The sequence below is a fragment of the Zalophus californianus genome, chromosome 3 (genome assembly GCF_009762305.2).
Source record: "Zalophus californianus isolate mZalCal1 chromosome 3, mZalCal1.pri.v2, whole genome shotgun sequence".
In the NCBI taxonomy this organism is placed as follows: Eukaryota; Metazoa; Chordata; class Mammalia; order Carnivora; family Otariidae; genus Zalophus; species Zalophus californianus.
The window spans coordinates 61,961,821-61,978,735 of NC_045597.1; the positions used below are offsets into that span (position 1 = coordinate 61,961,821).

A 16,915-nucleotide genomic window follows, 5' to 3' on the forward strand; every position below is an offset into this window, starting at 1 on the left:
CTAGTCTAGTATGCATTTTAAAGAATCCATTAAAGTAGAATTCTTAATGGGATGAGTCAAATAATTTGTGTTCTTAAAATATCCCTATTTATTCGTTGGGAGAGCATACACTAATATTTTTTGTTTTATACTACAGGATACAACAATATTTTTCTGATATACTTAACTACTTAGATTCTGTCATTATTGTAGTGACTCTACTGGTTGATATGATTTATATGTTTTATGACTTTAAGTCTCTTCAAACTATCCCCAGGTAAGAAATATATATTTATTTCCCTTAAAGTTTTAATTTTTTTCTTTTGTTTTTTGGGGGGGCCTTTTCTGTAGTTTTCCTTTTGCATAATCTTTCTAAGTCTGAATGTGCTGATTCTGAGCCAAATAAGCTGCAAAAATGAAATAGACAAATTTCCACATACTTGGAAACTAAAGGATGGTTGTGTTTAGGGAAGAGTGAAGGGTGTACAGATTAAGTACTTTTACCTGAATAAAGAACATGGAGCCTCTAAAGAAGAAACTTGGGACTTTGCCTCTTGTACTCACTTTAACTTCTCTACATTTTGAAATTCCCACTGCGGTCAAAGAGGTTACTGCCTGTGTTCTCCTCTAGGATTTTGATGAATTCCTGTCTCACTTATAGGTCTCTCATCCATTTTGAGTTTATCTTTGTGTATGGTGGTCCATTTTCATTTTGCATGTGGTTGTCCAATTTTCCCGGCACCACTTATTGAAGAGACTGTCTTTTTTCCATTGGCTATTCTTTCCTCCTTTGTCAAAGATTAGTTGACCATAGAATTGAGGGTCCATATCTGGGCTCTCTATTCTGTTCCATTGATCTATGTGTCTGTTTTAGTGCCACTACCATGCTGTCTTGATGGTCACAACTTTGTAATATAGCTTGAAGTCAGGCATTGTGATGCTCCTGATGGGCATTAAGGAGGGCATGTGATGTGATGAGCTCTTGGTGTTAAATGCAGTTATTGAATCATTGAACATTACATCAAAAACTAATGATGTATTATATGCTGGCTAATTGAATTTAAATTTAAAAAAATTCCCACTGAATTCCCACTGAGCTTCAATCACAAGTTCCTTACACATGAAATTCCTGGGTTTTTCCTGTAATCAAGAGGGTATTGGTTTAAGCATATGCAAAATTTGGGTGACTCCAATGATGATTCTCTAAGAAAGAGCAAATGGAACAGAAAACAAGGTGACAAAGGTAGCACTATGGAAGTGGAATTTTGCAGTATAGCTGAAATGAAGAAAGCTGAGGCAAAGTTAGAACTGTTTAGGTATCAGGAAACTAAAATGTGTATGAGAGACTGATGATTACCCCCGCTTTTCCTCTTGCTACTGCGGCAATGAAGAAAAGGAACAGATGTGTATTGGGATATAGATGTTGGGTAGCTCACTCATTAGTCCAACAGCTTGCTCCTTTCTGTACTCCAACAGCTTAGGACTTAATTCAGGTCCCAACAAAATTTGATGTTATATGATAGGCTTTTGGAGTTGTTTTAAAATAACTGGATCCAATATGGCCCTCTGACTGGCAACATCAGTATCACCTAAGAACTTGCTAGAAATGCAAGAGGAAAAACACCTCAGGCCCCACTCTAGACCTACTGAATCATATGCACACTCAAGTTAGAGAAGCACATATGCAAACCATCAGTTCTCTGCCATCATGTTTTTTTCTGATGGTCGGAGAGACACCAGCTAGCACACTCGGGAAGTGTCTCAATCTGCTGCCTGCCTGGTATGTGTTAGCAGCTGTAGTGAGCCTCTGTTACTGATGGGAAAAACAAAGGTGAACAAGAACCGTTTTGATGGGAGAAACTTTTGATGGGAAAATGATTGAAAAATACTCATCTTAAAACACAAGAGTTCAGTCCACAAATTCTATCATATAACTATTTCTCTCTACCAGAGTTTCTCAATCTCAGCACTATTGGTACTTTGGATCAGATAGTTCTTTGTTATAAGGGCTGTCCTGTGCATTGGTGTTTAGTAGCATTCCTGGCTTCTACCCACTAGATACAAGTAGCACACCCTCATACACAGTGTGATAACCAAAAATAACCCCAGACATTGCCAAGTATCCCATAGGTGGGCGGGTAGGAGGCTTGGTGGGGTTTGTGTGTGTACAAAATCACCCCTGGTTAAGAACTACAGCTCTAGGCTTGGTCCATATTGACAAAATCCTATTTCTAAAGCAAAAATGAATCTTTTTACTGTTAGATTGACAATTTTATTTCGACCTCTACGACTTATCATTCTGATAAGAGTTTTTCATCTGGCTCATCAAAAGAGACATCTTGAAAAGCTGGCCAGAAGGATGGTAAGCAGGCAAAATATGTTTATGATTCAGAAAATGTTTGTTTCAGGAAATACTGACAAGGGTTATAGATATCTATATAATATTCTTTATTTTTATGTCAATTTTTCATCTTACAAATTAATGATTGTTTTAAACTCTTAGGTTTCAGGAAACAAACGGCGATACAAGAAGGATGGATTTGACTTAGACCTCACTTATGTTACTGGTTTGTAAAGTTTAACTGTTGATTTACTTATATTAACTTCAAATCTTTCTGGTGTGTGAGTAACTATGCGAATTTTGTTCTTGCTTTGTCTGAGCCATGTTCTTTCAAAGCATTCTTTATCCATGAAGACATGAGCCATATGGTAGCACAACGTATTTGTAGTTTATCCCTGACAGTGGAAAATCTGCATTGTCCTCTCAAATCAGGGCTGCTTGGTTACTGTACAGGAAACTGAATGGATTTCCAGTTGGCTCCCTTTGTTTGGTTTGGAATTTGAGTTCTAGTAGTTTTTCTGGGTTGCAACGATTTCAAAGAGACCTGTTTTCTTCCTAAAACCCTAGAGAATAAGGGGTCTCAGTTTTCTGAGGCAGGAGCACTGGAAGGCACCCTGAGAGTTTCCACCATTGCTGGAGCCCAGATCTCTCATTTTTCTTTGGTGTTTAAATAGGAAATAAATTCTCACCACTGGTCAACACAAAATCTGTCCCATATGGCTGGAACCAGTTGAGTCTTAAGAACACTATGTGAGTTTAATGGTCATTATATCTGATAATTTAATATGTTATCTGGATTATCCTGAGAGGTAGCTTTTTTCCCCCCTGTCATTCTCAATCCAGAAAGTTCTTTTCTATGAAAAAGGAGTCTGGTTATATATAAGTTAATTTCTCATATATTGTTTCACATTTATAATGACATTCATAATAGTGACTATTTTGACTTCCAGAGCGTATTATTGCTATGTCATTCCCATCTTCAGGAAAGGAGTCTTTCTATAGGAATCCCATTAAGGTAAGGGTATTTAACAAATGCTCACAATTCTCAGTAAACATAGACTGTGGAGTCATAAGTTTAATATTGGCCCAGAGATGGCAGTGTTTCAAAAATTCACTCTCAGGTAAAGAATTATAATGGATTGGTAGCAATTAGTTTTTGCTGTGTAATGAACCACCGAAAAACTTAGCAACTTATAGCACCAACCATTTACTTAGTTCATGATAATGTGGTTTATGAATTTGGATTGGGCTTAACTGGGTGGTTCTGCTGATCAGGGACAAATTTGACTAATCACAGCTGGGCTAATGCATACATCTGTGGGCAGCTACTTGTCTTCTGAGGATTGGCTAGTCTAAAATGGTATGGTTGGAGGGGTGCCCAGGTGGCTCAGTTGGTTGAGCATCCAACTCTTGCTTTTGGTTCAGATCATGATCTCAGGGTCATGAGATTGAGCCCTGTGTTGGACTCCACACACTCAGCACAAAGTCAGCTTGAGGTTTTTCTCCCTCATCCTTTGCCCCTCCCCCTGCTCACTCACATACATGTGCTCTAAATAAAGAAGCAACATCTTTAAAAATAAAATATAAATAATAAATAAATAAATAAATAAATAAATAAATAAATAAATAAATAAATGGTTGGGTGGCTCCATGTGGTGTCTCATGTTCCAACAGGCTAATTCAGGCTTGTTCACATGGTGGCAGTGGCAAAGATCCCACAAGCAGCAAACAAAAGAATACAGAGCCCCTAATGGTCCAGGTTCAAAACTAGTATAATATGGCTTCTACCTCATTCTGTGGTACAAAGCAAATTACAATTCAGTCCAGATTCAAGGAGTAGAACAGACTGCATATCTTGATAGCAGGAATTGCAACAAATTGTGGCCATTTTTATAGTCTTATCATAGGAGAGAAGGTTGGGAATTCTTTAAAAAAATACATGTTTTTAGGTTGAGGTCCTAAGTTATAGTGGAGGCATACTGCTTTATATAATGTGGATTAAATCATTTCACCCTTTCATGAAGATGGCAACAAAGACAAAGAAGGAAGTCCTTGCCCCTCCCAAAGCTGAAGCCAAGGCAAAGGATTTGAAGACCAAGAAAGTGGTGCTGAAATGCATCCACAGTCACCAAAAAAAGATCCACAGGTCACCTACATTTCGACAGCCCAAGGCACTGTGTCTCTGAAGGCAGCCCAAATATCCTCAAAAGAAAGCCCCCAGGAGAAACAAGCAAGGTTGACCACTATGCCATCATCAATTCCCCTACTGAGTCAGCCATGAAGAAAATAGAAACAATAACACACTTGTGTTCACTGTGGATGTCAAAGCCAACAAGCACCAGATCAAACAGGCTGTGAAGAAGCTCTATGACATTGATGTGGCAAAGGTCAACACCCTGATCAGGCCTGATAGAAGAAGATATATATTTCACTGACTCCTGACAATGATGCTTTGGTTGTTGCCAACACAAATGAGATCATCTAAACTGAATCCATCTGGCTAAATCTAATTTTTTTACCATAATTAAATTATAATTCAAACAAAATGATATTTAATATGAAATTCCAGTTAAAAACCATCGTTTAAGAAGTTTGCATATGTGTGTGGTTGTGTATTAGTGCAATTTATATTATTAAACCAATATGATGTAATTATGTACATATACGTTTATGTCTATATTTAAGTCCACATATAAACATGCGCATATAATTATGCTTTTGTTGAAGCATAACAAATACTGTAAATTGCACTAATCTTAAGTGGATCTTGATGAAGTTATTTTGAGGTATATATGTATGTAACCAACACCCCTATCAATATATAGAATATTTCTCTTTTTCAGTCAATATCCCAACACACTGGAGGTAATTATTATTCTAACATCTATTACACAGATTAGTTTTACTTTTTCTTGAATTTCACGTAAGTGGAATCATATAATACATCTTTTTTGACTTTTTATGCCCAAAATCTGAGATTCATTCAGTGTTGTGCAGTTCTTACAACATTTACATATTACTTGTTATAACTTTAATATTTACTGCTATCTAAAATTCTGATTAAAAGCCTAAGCATTCAGGGGCACCTGGATGGCTCAGTTGGTTAAGCGGCTGTCATCAGCTCAAATCATGATCTTGGGATCCTGGGATCAAGCCCTGTGTTGGGCTCCCTGTTCAGTGGGGAGTCTGCTTCTCCCTCTGCCCCTACCCCTGCTAGTGCTTGCACACACACTCTCTCTCTCTCTCAAATAAGTAAATAAAATCTTTATTTAAAAACAAAAAGCCCAAGCATTCCATTTACATACAGGAATCATACAATTGTACACCACTTCACAAAGACATCAAAGGTGTTACATTCTATAACATCTATTTTACAGAAATTTTTTAAAAAATCAAAAGATACAGCTGAAGAAACATATATTTGGCAGCCAGTAATTTTGACAGGGAGGTTGTATAACTCACATGACTTATAATATGTGAATTAAAAATATTGCATTTTTAGTAGTCATTATGCTTTGTGTGATAACAAAGAAAGAATACTGGCTGTTGAAAAGTCATGGTAAAAAATACTTAATGCACTTCAAAATGTTACACAAATTATTGTGGTTTCTATGCACCCCTAAACCTTTAGTCATTTAGTTCAAGTATGTCACTAAAGTGATACGTTAATTCTTCCAGTACAATGGTATATTTCATTCTATTGACCATTGCATACTCTAGAATATATTAAAAAGAAATGTGTAATATTCACAAATGTTCAAAACAAGAAGACCTGTGAACCTGCTTAGTTCTTTTGAGATGATCTCATGTCCACTTAATAAGTATTCATTCCACAAAATAGTAAGCTAAAGTTTGAACATAATTTCCAAGATAAAACACATTTTCTCATAAATCATGAAGTCTTTTTCTCAAGCACCACAAAAATAGAAGAATTTTAGTTTGAACAGATTTCTTGGACTGTGCTTAACCTGGTATTTCAGCTTAGTTTCTAAAACTTCAGAAGGACCAATTCTTACAGACGGTCTCCAGTTAAAAAGTTTGGCTTTTGGATTCTTTCCATGATTTGGTCCATTGACTGATGAGTGGATAAAGAAGATGTGAGATACACACACACACACACACACACACACACACACACACACACACACACACACACACACACAGGAATATTACTCAGTCATCAAAAATAATGAAATCTTGCCATTTGCAACAACGTGCATAGAACTAGAGTGTATTATGCTAAGTGAAATAAGTCAGAGAAAGACAAATATATGATTTCACTTATATGTGGAATTTAAGAAACAAAGCAGATGAACATAGGGAAAGGGAAGGAAAAATAAAATAAAAAGAGAGAGAGGTAAACTATAAGAGACTCTATAGTTAAAAGAACAAACTGAGGGTTGCTGGAGGGGTTGTGGGGTGGGGGATGGGCTAAATGGGTGATGAATATTAAAGAGGGCTCTTAAAAATAAATAAATAAATAAATAAAGAGGGCTCTTGTTCGGATAAGCACTGGGTGTTATCTATAAGTGATGAATCACTAAATTCTATTCCTGAAACCAATACCACACATAGGTTAACTAACTTAAATTTAAAAAATAAAAAATTGCTTGACTTTACAACAGTATTAAAGTGATAAGCATTCAGTAAACCTCATACTTTGAAGTTGAATTTTGATCTTTTCCCAGGCTAGTGATATGTGGTGCAATATTTTCAACAGCTGCAGTTCCCAGTCAGCCCCGTGATCATGCGGGTGAACAGTTGATACCCTGACAACCATTGTGTCTTTACAGCCATTCTGGTTTTTCCCACTCAGTACAGTATTCAATACATTACAAGAGACATTCAACACTTTATTACAAAATAGGCTTCCTATTAGATGATTTTGTCCAACTATAGGCTAATGTAAGTGTTTTGAGCACAATTAAGGTAGGCTAGGCTAAGCTATGATGTTGGGTAGGTTAGGAGTATTAAATGCATTTTTGACTTTTAATATTTTCAACCTAAAATGGGTTTGTTGGGACCTAACCCTGTGGTAAGTCAAGGAATATATGTACTTAGAAAGAAACTGCCTTGACAGAGATTAACTCAATCATTACCAACTGAAAAAAAGTATCCACTGTATTCATCTCTTATACAAACAGAAAAATAAAACATTTCCCCCTTGGAATAATATGTATACAATTATATATAATGTATATTATATATACTGCACTACAGTATATATCATATATTAAATAATAGTTATAAATATATAATAAATTGATATTACTATATTAGTATATTTCCCTCTTAGAATAGTACATGTTTAAATATATATTAAATATATATTGCATAGTATATACTTTTATATAATATACAATTACATATAAATTATATGTAGTATATTTTATTCTATTTATAAATATATATTGCATATATATATATGTATATTCATCTCTTAGAAACACAAAAATATAAAATTTTCCCCTTAGAATAACATATGTGTATTTATATATAATATATATTATACTACACAATATAGGATATATAATTACATATATAAATTATGGAGTTAATACAATATATTTAGTATATGTTATGTATTATATATAAATATACATTTCATTTATAGCATATAAAATTCATCTTTTTTAAAAGAAACAGAAAAATATAACCTTTTCCCTTTAGAATAATACATGTGTATTTATACATAGTTATATAACTATAGTTATATATACTATAATTATAACATGTATATATTAACATGTACCTATAATCAAATTTGTTTAATATATACAGTATATAGTTTATATAAGTGTATATTTTAGTTTATACATTATGTAATTATAAGTTACAAATTCTATAAATTTATAAATTATAAATTAGATAATTTATATATAATTATAAAATATGTATATATAAATATGTATATTACATATACTAGTTTCCATATAATCATATAACATGTATGTTATATGTTATTTTATATAATATGTATTATATTGCATGCTATATTATATATATTATTTTATGGCATATACTATATTACATATAAAAAACTATTATTCAAAGGGGATAAATTTTATATTTTCCTGTTTGTAAGAGATAAATAGAGGTAATATATATTTATAAGTAATATGGAACTAAAACAAAACCATATAATTCATATGGTACAATGTTTTAAACTCTTTTTTGTTTGACATAAGTATTGCTACCCCAGATTTCTTTTCACATCCATTTGCATGCATTCTCCATCCCTTCACTTTCAGTGTGCATGTGTATTTAGGTTTGCAGTGAGTCTCTTGTAGGCAGCATATAGATGGGTCTTGGGTGTTTGTTTGTTTTTTTTTTTCCATTCCATCACCTTATATCTTTTGCTTGGAACAGTTAGTCCATTTACATTCAAAGTAATTATTGATGGATGTATATTTGTCATTTTGTTACTTGTTTTATGGTTGTTTTTGTAGTTCTCTGTTCCTTTCTTCCTTCGCTCTCTTCTCTCACAATTAGTTGGCTTTCTTTAGTGATATATTTGGATTCCTTTCTCTTTATTCTTTGCATATCTATTACCAGTTTTTGATTTGTGGTTACCATTAGGTTTATCTGTAACATCTTCTGCATATAACAGACCATATTGAGTTGATGGTCACTTAAGTTTGAATGCATTCTTTACTCCTTTCCTCACCACATTTTAGGTATATGGTGCCATAATTTACTTTTATTTTCTGAGTATCCTCACTGATTTTTATAGATATACTTATTGTAATTGCTTTTGTGCTTCCTACTTTTCTTACTCCTATTTATGGTCTTCTACAAAAGTCCCCTTTTGCATTTTTTTGTAGGGTTCATTTAGTGGTGATGAATTTCTTTAATTTTTTTTTGTCTTGGAAACTCTATCCCTCCTTGCTGGATAACCTTGCTGGATAGAGTATTCTTGGCTGCTGATTTTTTCCTTCCCGCACTTTGAATATATCATGCCATTCTCTTCTGGTCTGCAGAGTTTCTGCTAAAAAGTCAACTCATAACCTAATGGGGTTTCCCTTATATATAATTGCTTTCTTTTCTCTTGCTACTTTTAAAATTCTCTCGTTATCACTACTTTTTGCTATTTTATTTTTTATTATTATTTTTTAAATTTAATTTAATTTTATGTTATGTTAGTCACCATACAGTACATCATTGCTTTTTGATGTAGTGAACCATGATTCATTGTTTGCATATAACACCCAGTGCTCCATGCAGTACGTGCCCTCCTTAATACCCATCACTGGGCTAACCCATCCCCCCACCCCCCCGCTAAAACCCTCAGTTTGTTTCTCGGAGTCCATAGTCTCTCGTGGTTCGTCTCCCCCTCCAATTCCCCCCCCTTCATTTTTCCCTTCCTTCTCCTAATATCCGCCATGCTATTCCTCATGTTCCACAAATAAGTGAAACCATATGATAATTGACTTTCTCTGCTTGACTTATTTCACTTAGCATAATCTCCTCCAGTCCCATCATGTTGATGTAAAAGTTAGGTATTCATCCTGTCTGATGGCTGAGTAATATTCCTTTGTATATATGGACCACATCTTCTTTATCCATTCATCTGTTGAAGGGCATCTCAGCTGTTTCCACAGTTTGGTCATTGTGGACATTGCTGCTATGAACATTGGGGTGCATATGGCCTTTCTTTTCACTACATCTGTGTCTTTGGGTTAAATACTCAGTAGTGCAATTGCTGGGTCATAGGGTAGCTCTATTTTTAATTTTTTGAGGCACCTCCACACTGTTTTCCAAAGTGGCTGTACCAACTTGCATTCCCACCAACGGTGTAAGACGGTTCCTTTTTCTCCACAACCTCTCCAACATTTGTTGTTTCTTGCCTTGTCAATTTTTGCCATTCTAACTGATGTAAGGTGGTATCTCAATGTGGCTTTGATTTGAATTTCCCTGATGGCTAATGATGATGCACATTTTTTCATGTGTCTGTTAGCCATTTGTCTTCTTTTGAGAAGTGTCTGTTCATGTCTTCCGCCCATTTTTTGACTTGTTTGTTTTTTTGGGTGTTGAGTTTGAGAAGTTCTTTATAGATCTTGGAAATCAGCACTTTGTCCGTAGTGTCATTTGCAAATGTCTTCTCCCATTCTGTGGATTGCCTCTTTGTTTTGTTGACTGTTTCCTTTGCTGTGCAGAAGCTTTTCATCTTGATGAAGTCCCAAAAGTTCATTTTTGCTTTTGTTTCCCTTGCCTTTGGAGATGTATCTTGAAAGAAGTTGCTGTGGCCGATGTCGGAGAGGTTACTGCCTATGTTCTCCTCTAGGATTTTGATGGATTCCTGTCTCACATTGAGGTCTTTCATCCATTTTGAGTTTATCTTTGTGTATGGTGGAAGGGAATGGTCGAGGTTCATTCTTCTGTATATAGCTGTCCAATTTTCCCAGCACCATTTATTGAAGAGACTGTCTTTTTTCCATTGCATATTTTTTCCTGCTTTGTCGAAGATTATTTGACCATAGAGTTGAGGGTCCATATCTGGGCTCTCTATTCTGTTCCATTGGTCTATATGTCTGTTTTTGTGCCAGTACCCGGCTGTCTTGGTGATCACTGCTTTGTAATACAGCTTGAAATCAGGCAACGTGATGCCCCCAGCTTTGTTTTTCTTTTTCAGCATTTCCTTGGCAATTCAGGGTCTTTTTGGATTCCATACAAATTTTAGGATTGTTTGTTCCAGCACTTTGAAAAATGCCATTGGTATTTTGATTGGGATGGCGTTGAAGGTATAGATTGCTCTGGGCAGCATAGACATTTTAACAATGTTTATTCTTCTGATCCATGAGCATGGAAAGTTTTTTCCATCTTTTTGTGTCTTCTTCAATGTCTTTCATGAGTGTTCTGTAGTTCCTAGAGTATAGATCCTTTACCTCTTTGGTTAGGTTTATTCCGAGGTATTTTATAGTTTTGGTGCTATTGTAAATGGAATCGATTCTCTAATTTCTCTTTCTACAGTTGCATTGTTTGCCATTTTAATTACTATGTGTCTTTGTGTGGACCTCCTTGGGTTGATTTTGTTGGGGGGATCTCTATGTCTCCTGGATCTGGGTTTCTGTTTCCTCCACAGATTTGAAAGGTTTTCAGTGTAATTTCTTCAAATAAGTTTTCTACCCCCTTTCCCGTCTCTTCTCCTTCTGTGATCCCTGTAATGTGAATGTTATTATGCTTGATGGAATCACTGAGTTCCCTATGTTTATTCTCACTTTGCATAATTTTTTCCTCTTACCTGTTCAGCTTGATTACTTTAAATTACTTTGTCCTCCAGGTAGCTGATTTCTTCTTCTTCCTCTAGCCTACTCTTTATTCCATCTAGTATATTTTTAATTCCGTTTATTGTGTTCTTCATCTTTGATGGTTTTATTTTACCTCTTTGTTTTAAGGGTCTCACTGATGTCCTCCACTCTTTTCTTGAGTTTACTGAGTATCTTTATGACCATTACTTTAAATTCTGCATTGAGCATATTACTTATCTCCATTTTGCTTAGGTGTCTTGCTGTGATTTTGTCCTGTTCTTTCATTTGGGACATATTCCTCTGTCTCCTCACTTTGTCCTACTCTGTCTGTTTCTGTATGTTACAGAGCAGCTACATGTCCTGCTCTTGAAAATAATGACCTTATGAAGAAAAGGTTATTTAGTGTCCTGCAGTTTAGTGTCCCCTGATCACCAGAACCTGGTACTTCAGGAGTGTCTCCTATGTGTGTTTTGTGCACCCTGCTGATGTGTCTTGGCTACTTTTTCCTTCAGTCATCTGCAGTGATTCTCTTTGCCTGTTGTGGACAGTGTTTGTTCTCTGTGGTGTTAGTCACCAGACTGGGGCCACCTTGGGCTTCAGTTAAGCCAGACCAGGCATTTGCCAGAGATGCAGTAGCACCAAACTAGGGTGCTTTGGCTGTTTGTCCCCTGAAGTGCTTTCGTTGATGGGCCAGGTCAGCAATCAGACCAGTTGTCTGCCTCCAGCCTACTGCTAGGTCTGCTGTTTGATTCTTGTCTATGGTTATCTTTCCCTCTCCTCAGGGCAGGAGTGACTTTGGAGTGATACTGGCCCCTGTTGGAGTTTGCATACTTCCAGGCTTGTGGCACCAATCTGGATGGGCTCTGGCAAAGAGCATATTGGAGGGGACAGTGTGCCTGGGGTTCCGAGGGGACGGTGATGTTAGCAAGTTAGGTGGTGATTATCAGAGCTGTGTTGGTCCTGCAGGTGGCCATTTGTTTATGATGGGGGAAGGGGGCAGGGAATGGCACCTGCCAGCTCTTTTGTTGCTGGAGGAGTCTCCTAGCAATCTCTGTCCCACTGGGTCTTGCTCTGAAATGAATAAACTACTCTCTCTCCCATATACCCCAGACATTTTACAAACTGCAGCTGCTGTGCTGTATCTCAGCAGGACTATTTCTTTTGCTATCTCTTTAAGGGCAGGGACCCAGATTCCTCTCATCCAATGACTCTCCTAAAGCTGAACCTCCTGAATTTTGAAATTCCAGGTCTTAAGCCCCACTGGTTGTAAGAACTCACAAAATTTGGCTCCTCTGGTTTTCAAAGCCAAATATTATGGGGTTTGTCTTCCCTATATGGGCTCCCTGATGTGAGGGTTTGTTTCTTTCCCCTCTCCATGCCTGCAGCACACTTGCCTCCTGAAGACAGTTGTATGGGTCTCTTTAGCTCCAGATCATGTCTCTGCCCTTACTACCCTCTTTGATGTGGCCTCTTCTCTACATTTAGTTGTGGAGTTTGTTCTGGAGTCTCTATGTCATTTTTTGCGTTATTTACACTGATGCATTACTTAGTTTTATCTGTGCAAGGAGATGAGCTTAAGGTCCTCCTAATCTGCCATCTTCCCCAGAAGTATCTTTGATATTATTTTAGATGGTATTTTAATATTTTATTTTCTTATTGGCTGCTGATATATGGCAATATAATTGATTTTTGTATATATATTCAGTACACTTCATAAACTCATACATTAAACAGACACATCAAAAGATGCTCAACATCACTCATCATCAGGGAAATGCAAATCAAAACCACAATAAGATATCACCTCACAGCTGTCCAAATGACTAAAATCAACAACACAAGAAACCACAGGTGTTGGTGAGGATGAAGCAAAAAGGAACCCTTGTGCACTGCTGCTGGGAATGCAAATTGGGTGCAATCACTGTGGAAAACAGTGTGTAAATTACTCAAAAAATAAAACAATAGACATATTCTGTGATCCAGGAATGACACTACTGGGTATTTACCCAAAGAAAACAAAGACACGAATTCAAAATGATATATGCACCCTTTATGTTTATTGCAGGATTATTTGCAATGGCCAAACTATGGAAGCAATTCAAGCATCCATCAATAGATGGATAAAAAAGATGTCATATATATTTTTTCAAAGGAATATTAGTCAACCATAAAAAATGAAATCTTGCCATTTGCAACAGGAATGGATCTAGAGACTATAATGTGAAACAAAATAAGCCAGAGAAAGACAATTACCATATGATTTTAGTTATGTAGAATTTAAGAAACAAAACAAATGAACAAAGGGAAAAAAAGAGTCAAATAAAAAACCAGACTCTTAATTATAGAGAATACACAGGTTGTTACCAGAGGGAAGGTGAGTGGGGGATGGGTGAAATAGATGAAGAAGAAAGAATATTAAGAGTACACTCATCTTGATGAGCACTGAGTAATATATGGAACTGTTGAATCACTATTTTGTACACCTGAAACTAATATAACACTGTATTAACGATACTGGAATTAAAAATAAAACACTGGAATGAATAAATGATCACAAAAAATTAATTCATAATTCATTTTAATAAGTTGTATATTCCTTGGGCTTTTTATGTATATAATCATGTAAAGTTACTACTTTCTTAACTTTGTATACTTTTTATTTTTTTTCTTTATTGAATTGTCTAGGACCTCCACTGTAAAGTTGAATAGTAGTAAGAACACTCTTTGCTTGTTCCCAAACTTAAATGGAAAGAATTAGAAATTCTACTATTAGAATGATGTTTTCTAGAGGCTTTTTGTAGCTATTTTTTACCAGATTAAGAAACTTTGTCAATATCTCAAGGAGATAAGCGTTAAGAACTGAAAAAAACCACCTCAGTGGTCTACAGAACACTCTAGAAGACAAGAATAATATCTTTGCTTTGACTTACATGTTAAATGAAGTTTGTGGGTTTTTAACACCCTAGCCAATATTAAGTGTTGCTAAATTTATATTTATCACCACCAAATCTACAGAGAAAAATGAATCAATTTAGACAAGTTGTAATTAACTCACCGTTCTCAGCTCAACCTACTGAAAAGTAATACTGGCAAAAGATGCTCTATCCCTAGAGATGGATTCTGGCAATTTGAGGATGGCTGTCCCGAAGTGCCATAATCCATCCAATGGACCCTGGTCAAATTACTCCATTACTATTCCCATCATGGAATGAATAAAGTAGTTTCCACATTAAATAGAAGTTTGGACAACCTTTCAAAATTGGTCAAGGGAGTAGTAGAATCATGTCTTACTTATAAATAACATACCCTAGGTAGGATATGTTTCACACTCTCCTCCTTAAGACCTTTTTGAACATTTACAAATTGATTTTGACTCCCCAAGTCTCAAGACTATGAATATATACTAGTTATTGTTTGTAATTTTTTTTTTTGCTTGCATAGAAAAGTTTCCTTGCCTTAGAATAAGGTAGAATGATTTCATGAATGATCCAAATACTTTATCCTTCCCTACTGGGCTCTATCACATGAACTGATTTAGTCAACAGAATGACATAAAGCAGGCAATTGCAAAAACGCTTATAAGATTCCACTCTAGCTCTTGCCTTTTACCATCATATAAGAACACACCCAGGCTAACCTAATAAAGGATGAAAACATGCGGAGCAGATAGGAGTTACTCCAGATACCCCAGGTAAGGTCATTATAGAGCAGCTGATAAGGAACACTGAGATTCCATTCCACAGTGGTGATGTAGGAAGACCTTAAACTCACCTTCTCCAAGGCCACACCAAATCTACAAATATTAATGGAATAGTTCCTCCTGAAGAACTGAGGGATGACTGAACAGCTTCTGCATAACAAAAGATAAAGAAACCACATAGAGAACAGCAAGAGAGAGGCAGACACAGTAATTAAGGGAACCCCCACCCCTGACACTGTGAACTACAATGGGCAGTGACTTTGGTACAATTGCATATTCTTTATTCTGGTTGAGGACAAAAACTATCCATCTGGTCCCCAAAAATGTAGTTTATTGGCAGAGCTGAACTTTATTTTAGATGCTTTTTGTCTCTATTCAGCTAGTTAGTTTAAGAGAGATTTGTAGTCTTCGGGTAAGCTATATAGATCAGAAAACACAGCAGTAAGTTATCTTTGTATTGAGTCAAAGATGGACTCTTGGAGAAAATCCAAATCCTTGAGACATTTTTTTTAGACATACAGAGAAATAGGAGGTGATTTTTTAAATCCCTGAAGCATAACCACCCAGGTATATTTTTTCATAAAAAAGCAAATGATGACTATCCTTAAGTGTGGGTATACTAAAGAAGGTTGCACATAAATTAGCCTCTGTGAAATGTTTACTTATTGAGAGAATGAAGGGCAAGACAGTATTCTAATGGTTGCGTGATACTTCATTAGTGCTATAATCAACCTTGAATGTTGGATATTTAGGTGTCATCAATATTAATAATGCAGCATCAGAGGCTCAAAGGCATAAAGCCTTTTCTGAATAGATTTCTAGGAGTAAAAGTACCTGGTTATGGAGTATGAGTATTTTTAGGGTTCTCAATATATATTGCCAAATCCAAGGGATTATGTTAGCAATAAATCAAAAGTTTTATTTTCATGCAATCTTTGTGAGCATTGGATTTTCTCATTTGAAAAGGAGAGGGCTGGGGCGCCTGGGTGGCTCAGTTGGTTAAGCGACTGCCTTCGGCTCAGGTCATGATCCTGGAGTCCCTGGATCGAGTCCCACATCGGGCTCCCTGCTCAGCGGGGAGTCTGCTTCTCCCTCTGACCCTCTTCCCTCTCGTGCTTTCTATCTCTCTTTCTCTCTCTCTCAAATAAATAAATCTTTAAAAAAAAAAAGAAAAGGAGAGGGCTAATTTCATGGGTGAAAATGGGATTTTGTTGTTGTTTAGATTTCTCTATTGGTGAGGCTGAACATTTATCTATATAGGTGGTTATGCAATTAGATTTTCTCTTTTATGAATATATTTATGTCCTAGGCCCCCTTACCCACAGGTTGAGGGAGTACTATTTAAATTGTTATGAGTTACTAGTTTATACTAGTATAACTAGTTTATAGATAATACTAGACATAGTCCCCATTCACTCAATTTTACTGAAAATTATTCTCTGTTATTTGTTTGTTGTACTGTGGCATTTTTTTAAAAGGAAATTTCAAATTTTTATAAAGTCAAAACTAAATCTGTTGATCTTCCATTGATTTGATTTCTTTAATCAAAAAGAATTGATGTTCACTTAAACTTCTTAGAGTTATTTGTGTTTTTTTTATATCTGATCCCTCAATCCATCTGGACTAAAATGTGCAAAGGATCTCATG

The 16,915-nt window shown here is 35.8% G+C and overlaps 1 protein-coding gene across 1 annotated transcript in view; it reads left to right on the forward strand.

Annotated features, from left to right (window-relative positions):
- The window catches only part of LOC113920286 (phosphatidylinositol 3,4,5-trisphosphate 3-phosphatase TPTE2-like), a 141,832-nt gene that overhangs the window by 68,138 nt on the left and 56,779 nt on the right, over positions 1-16,915 (forward strand). Inside the window, exons 11-14 of the mRNA XM_035726869.1 lie at positions 137-256; positions 2,242-2,341; positions 2,483-2,546; positions 3,271-3,335. Coding sequence (XP_035582762.1) covers positions 137-256; positions 2,242-2,341; positions 2,483-2,546; positions 3,271-3,335 — 349 coding nt within the window. The remainder of the gene's footprint in view (positions 1-136; positions 257-2,241; positions 2,342-2,482; positions 2,547-3,270; positions 3,336-16,915) is intronic.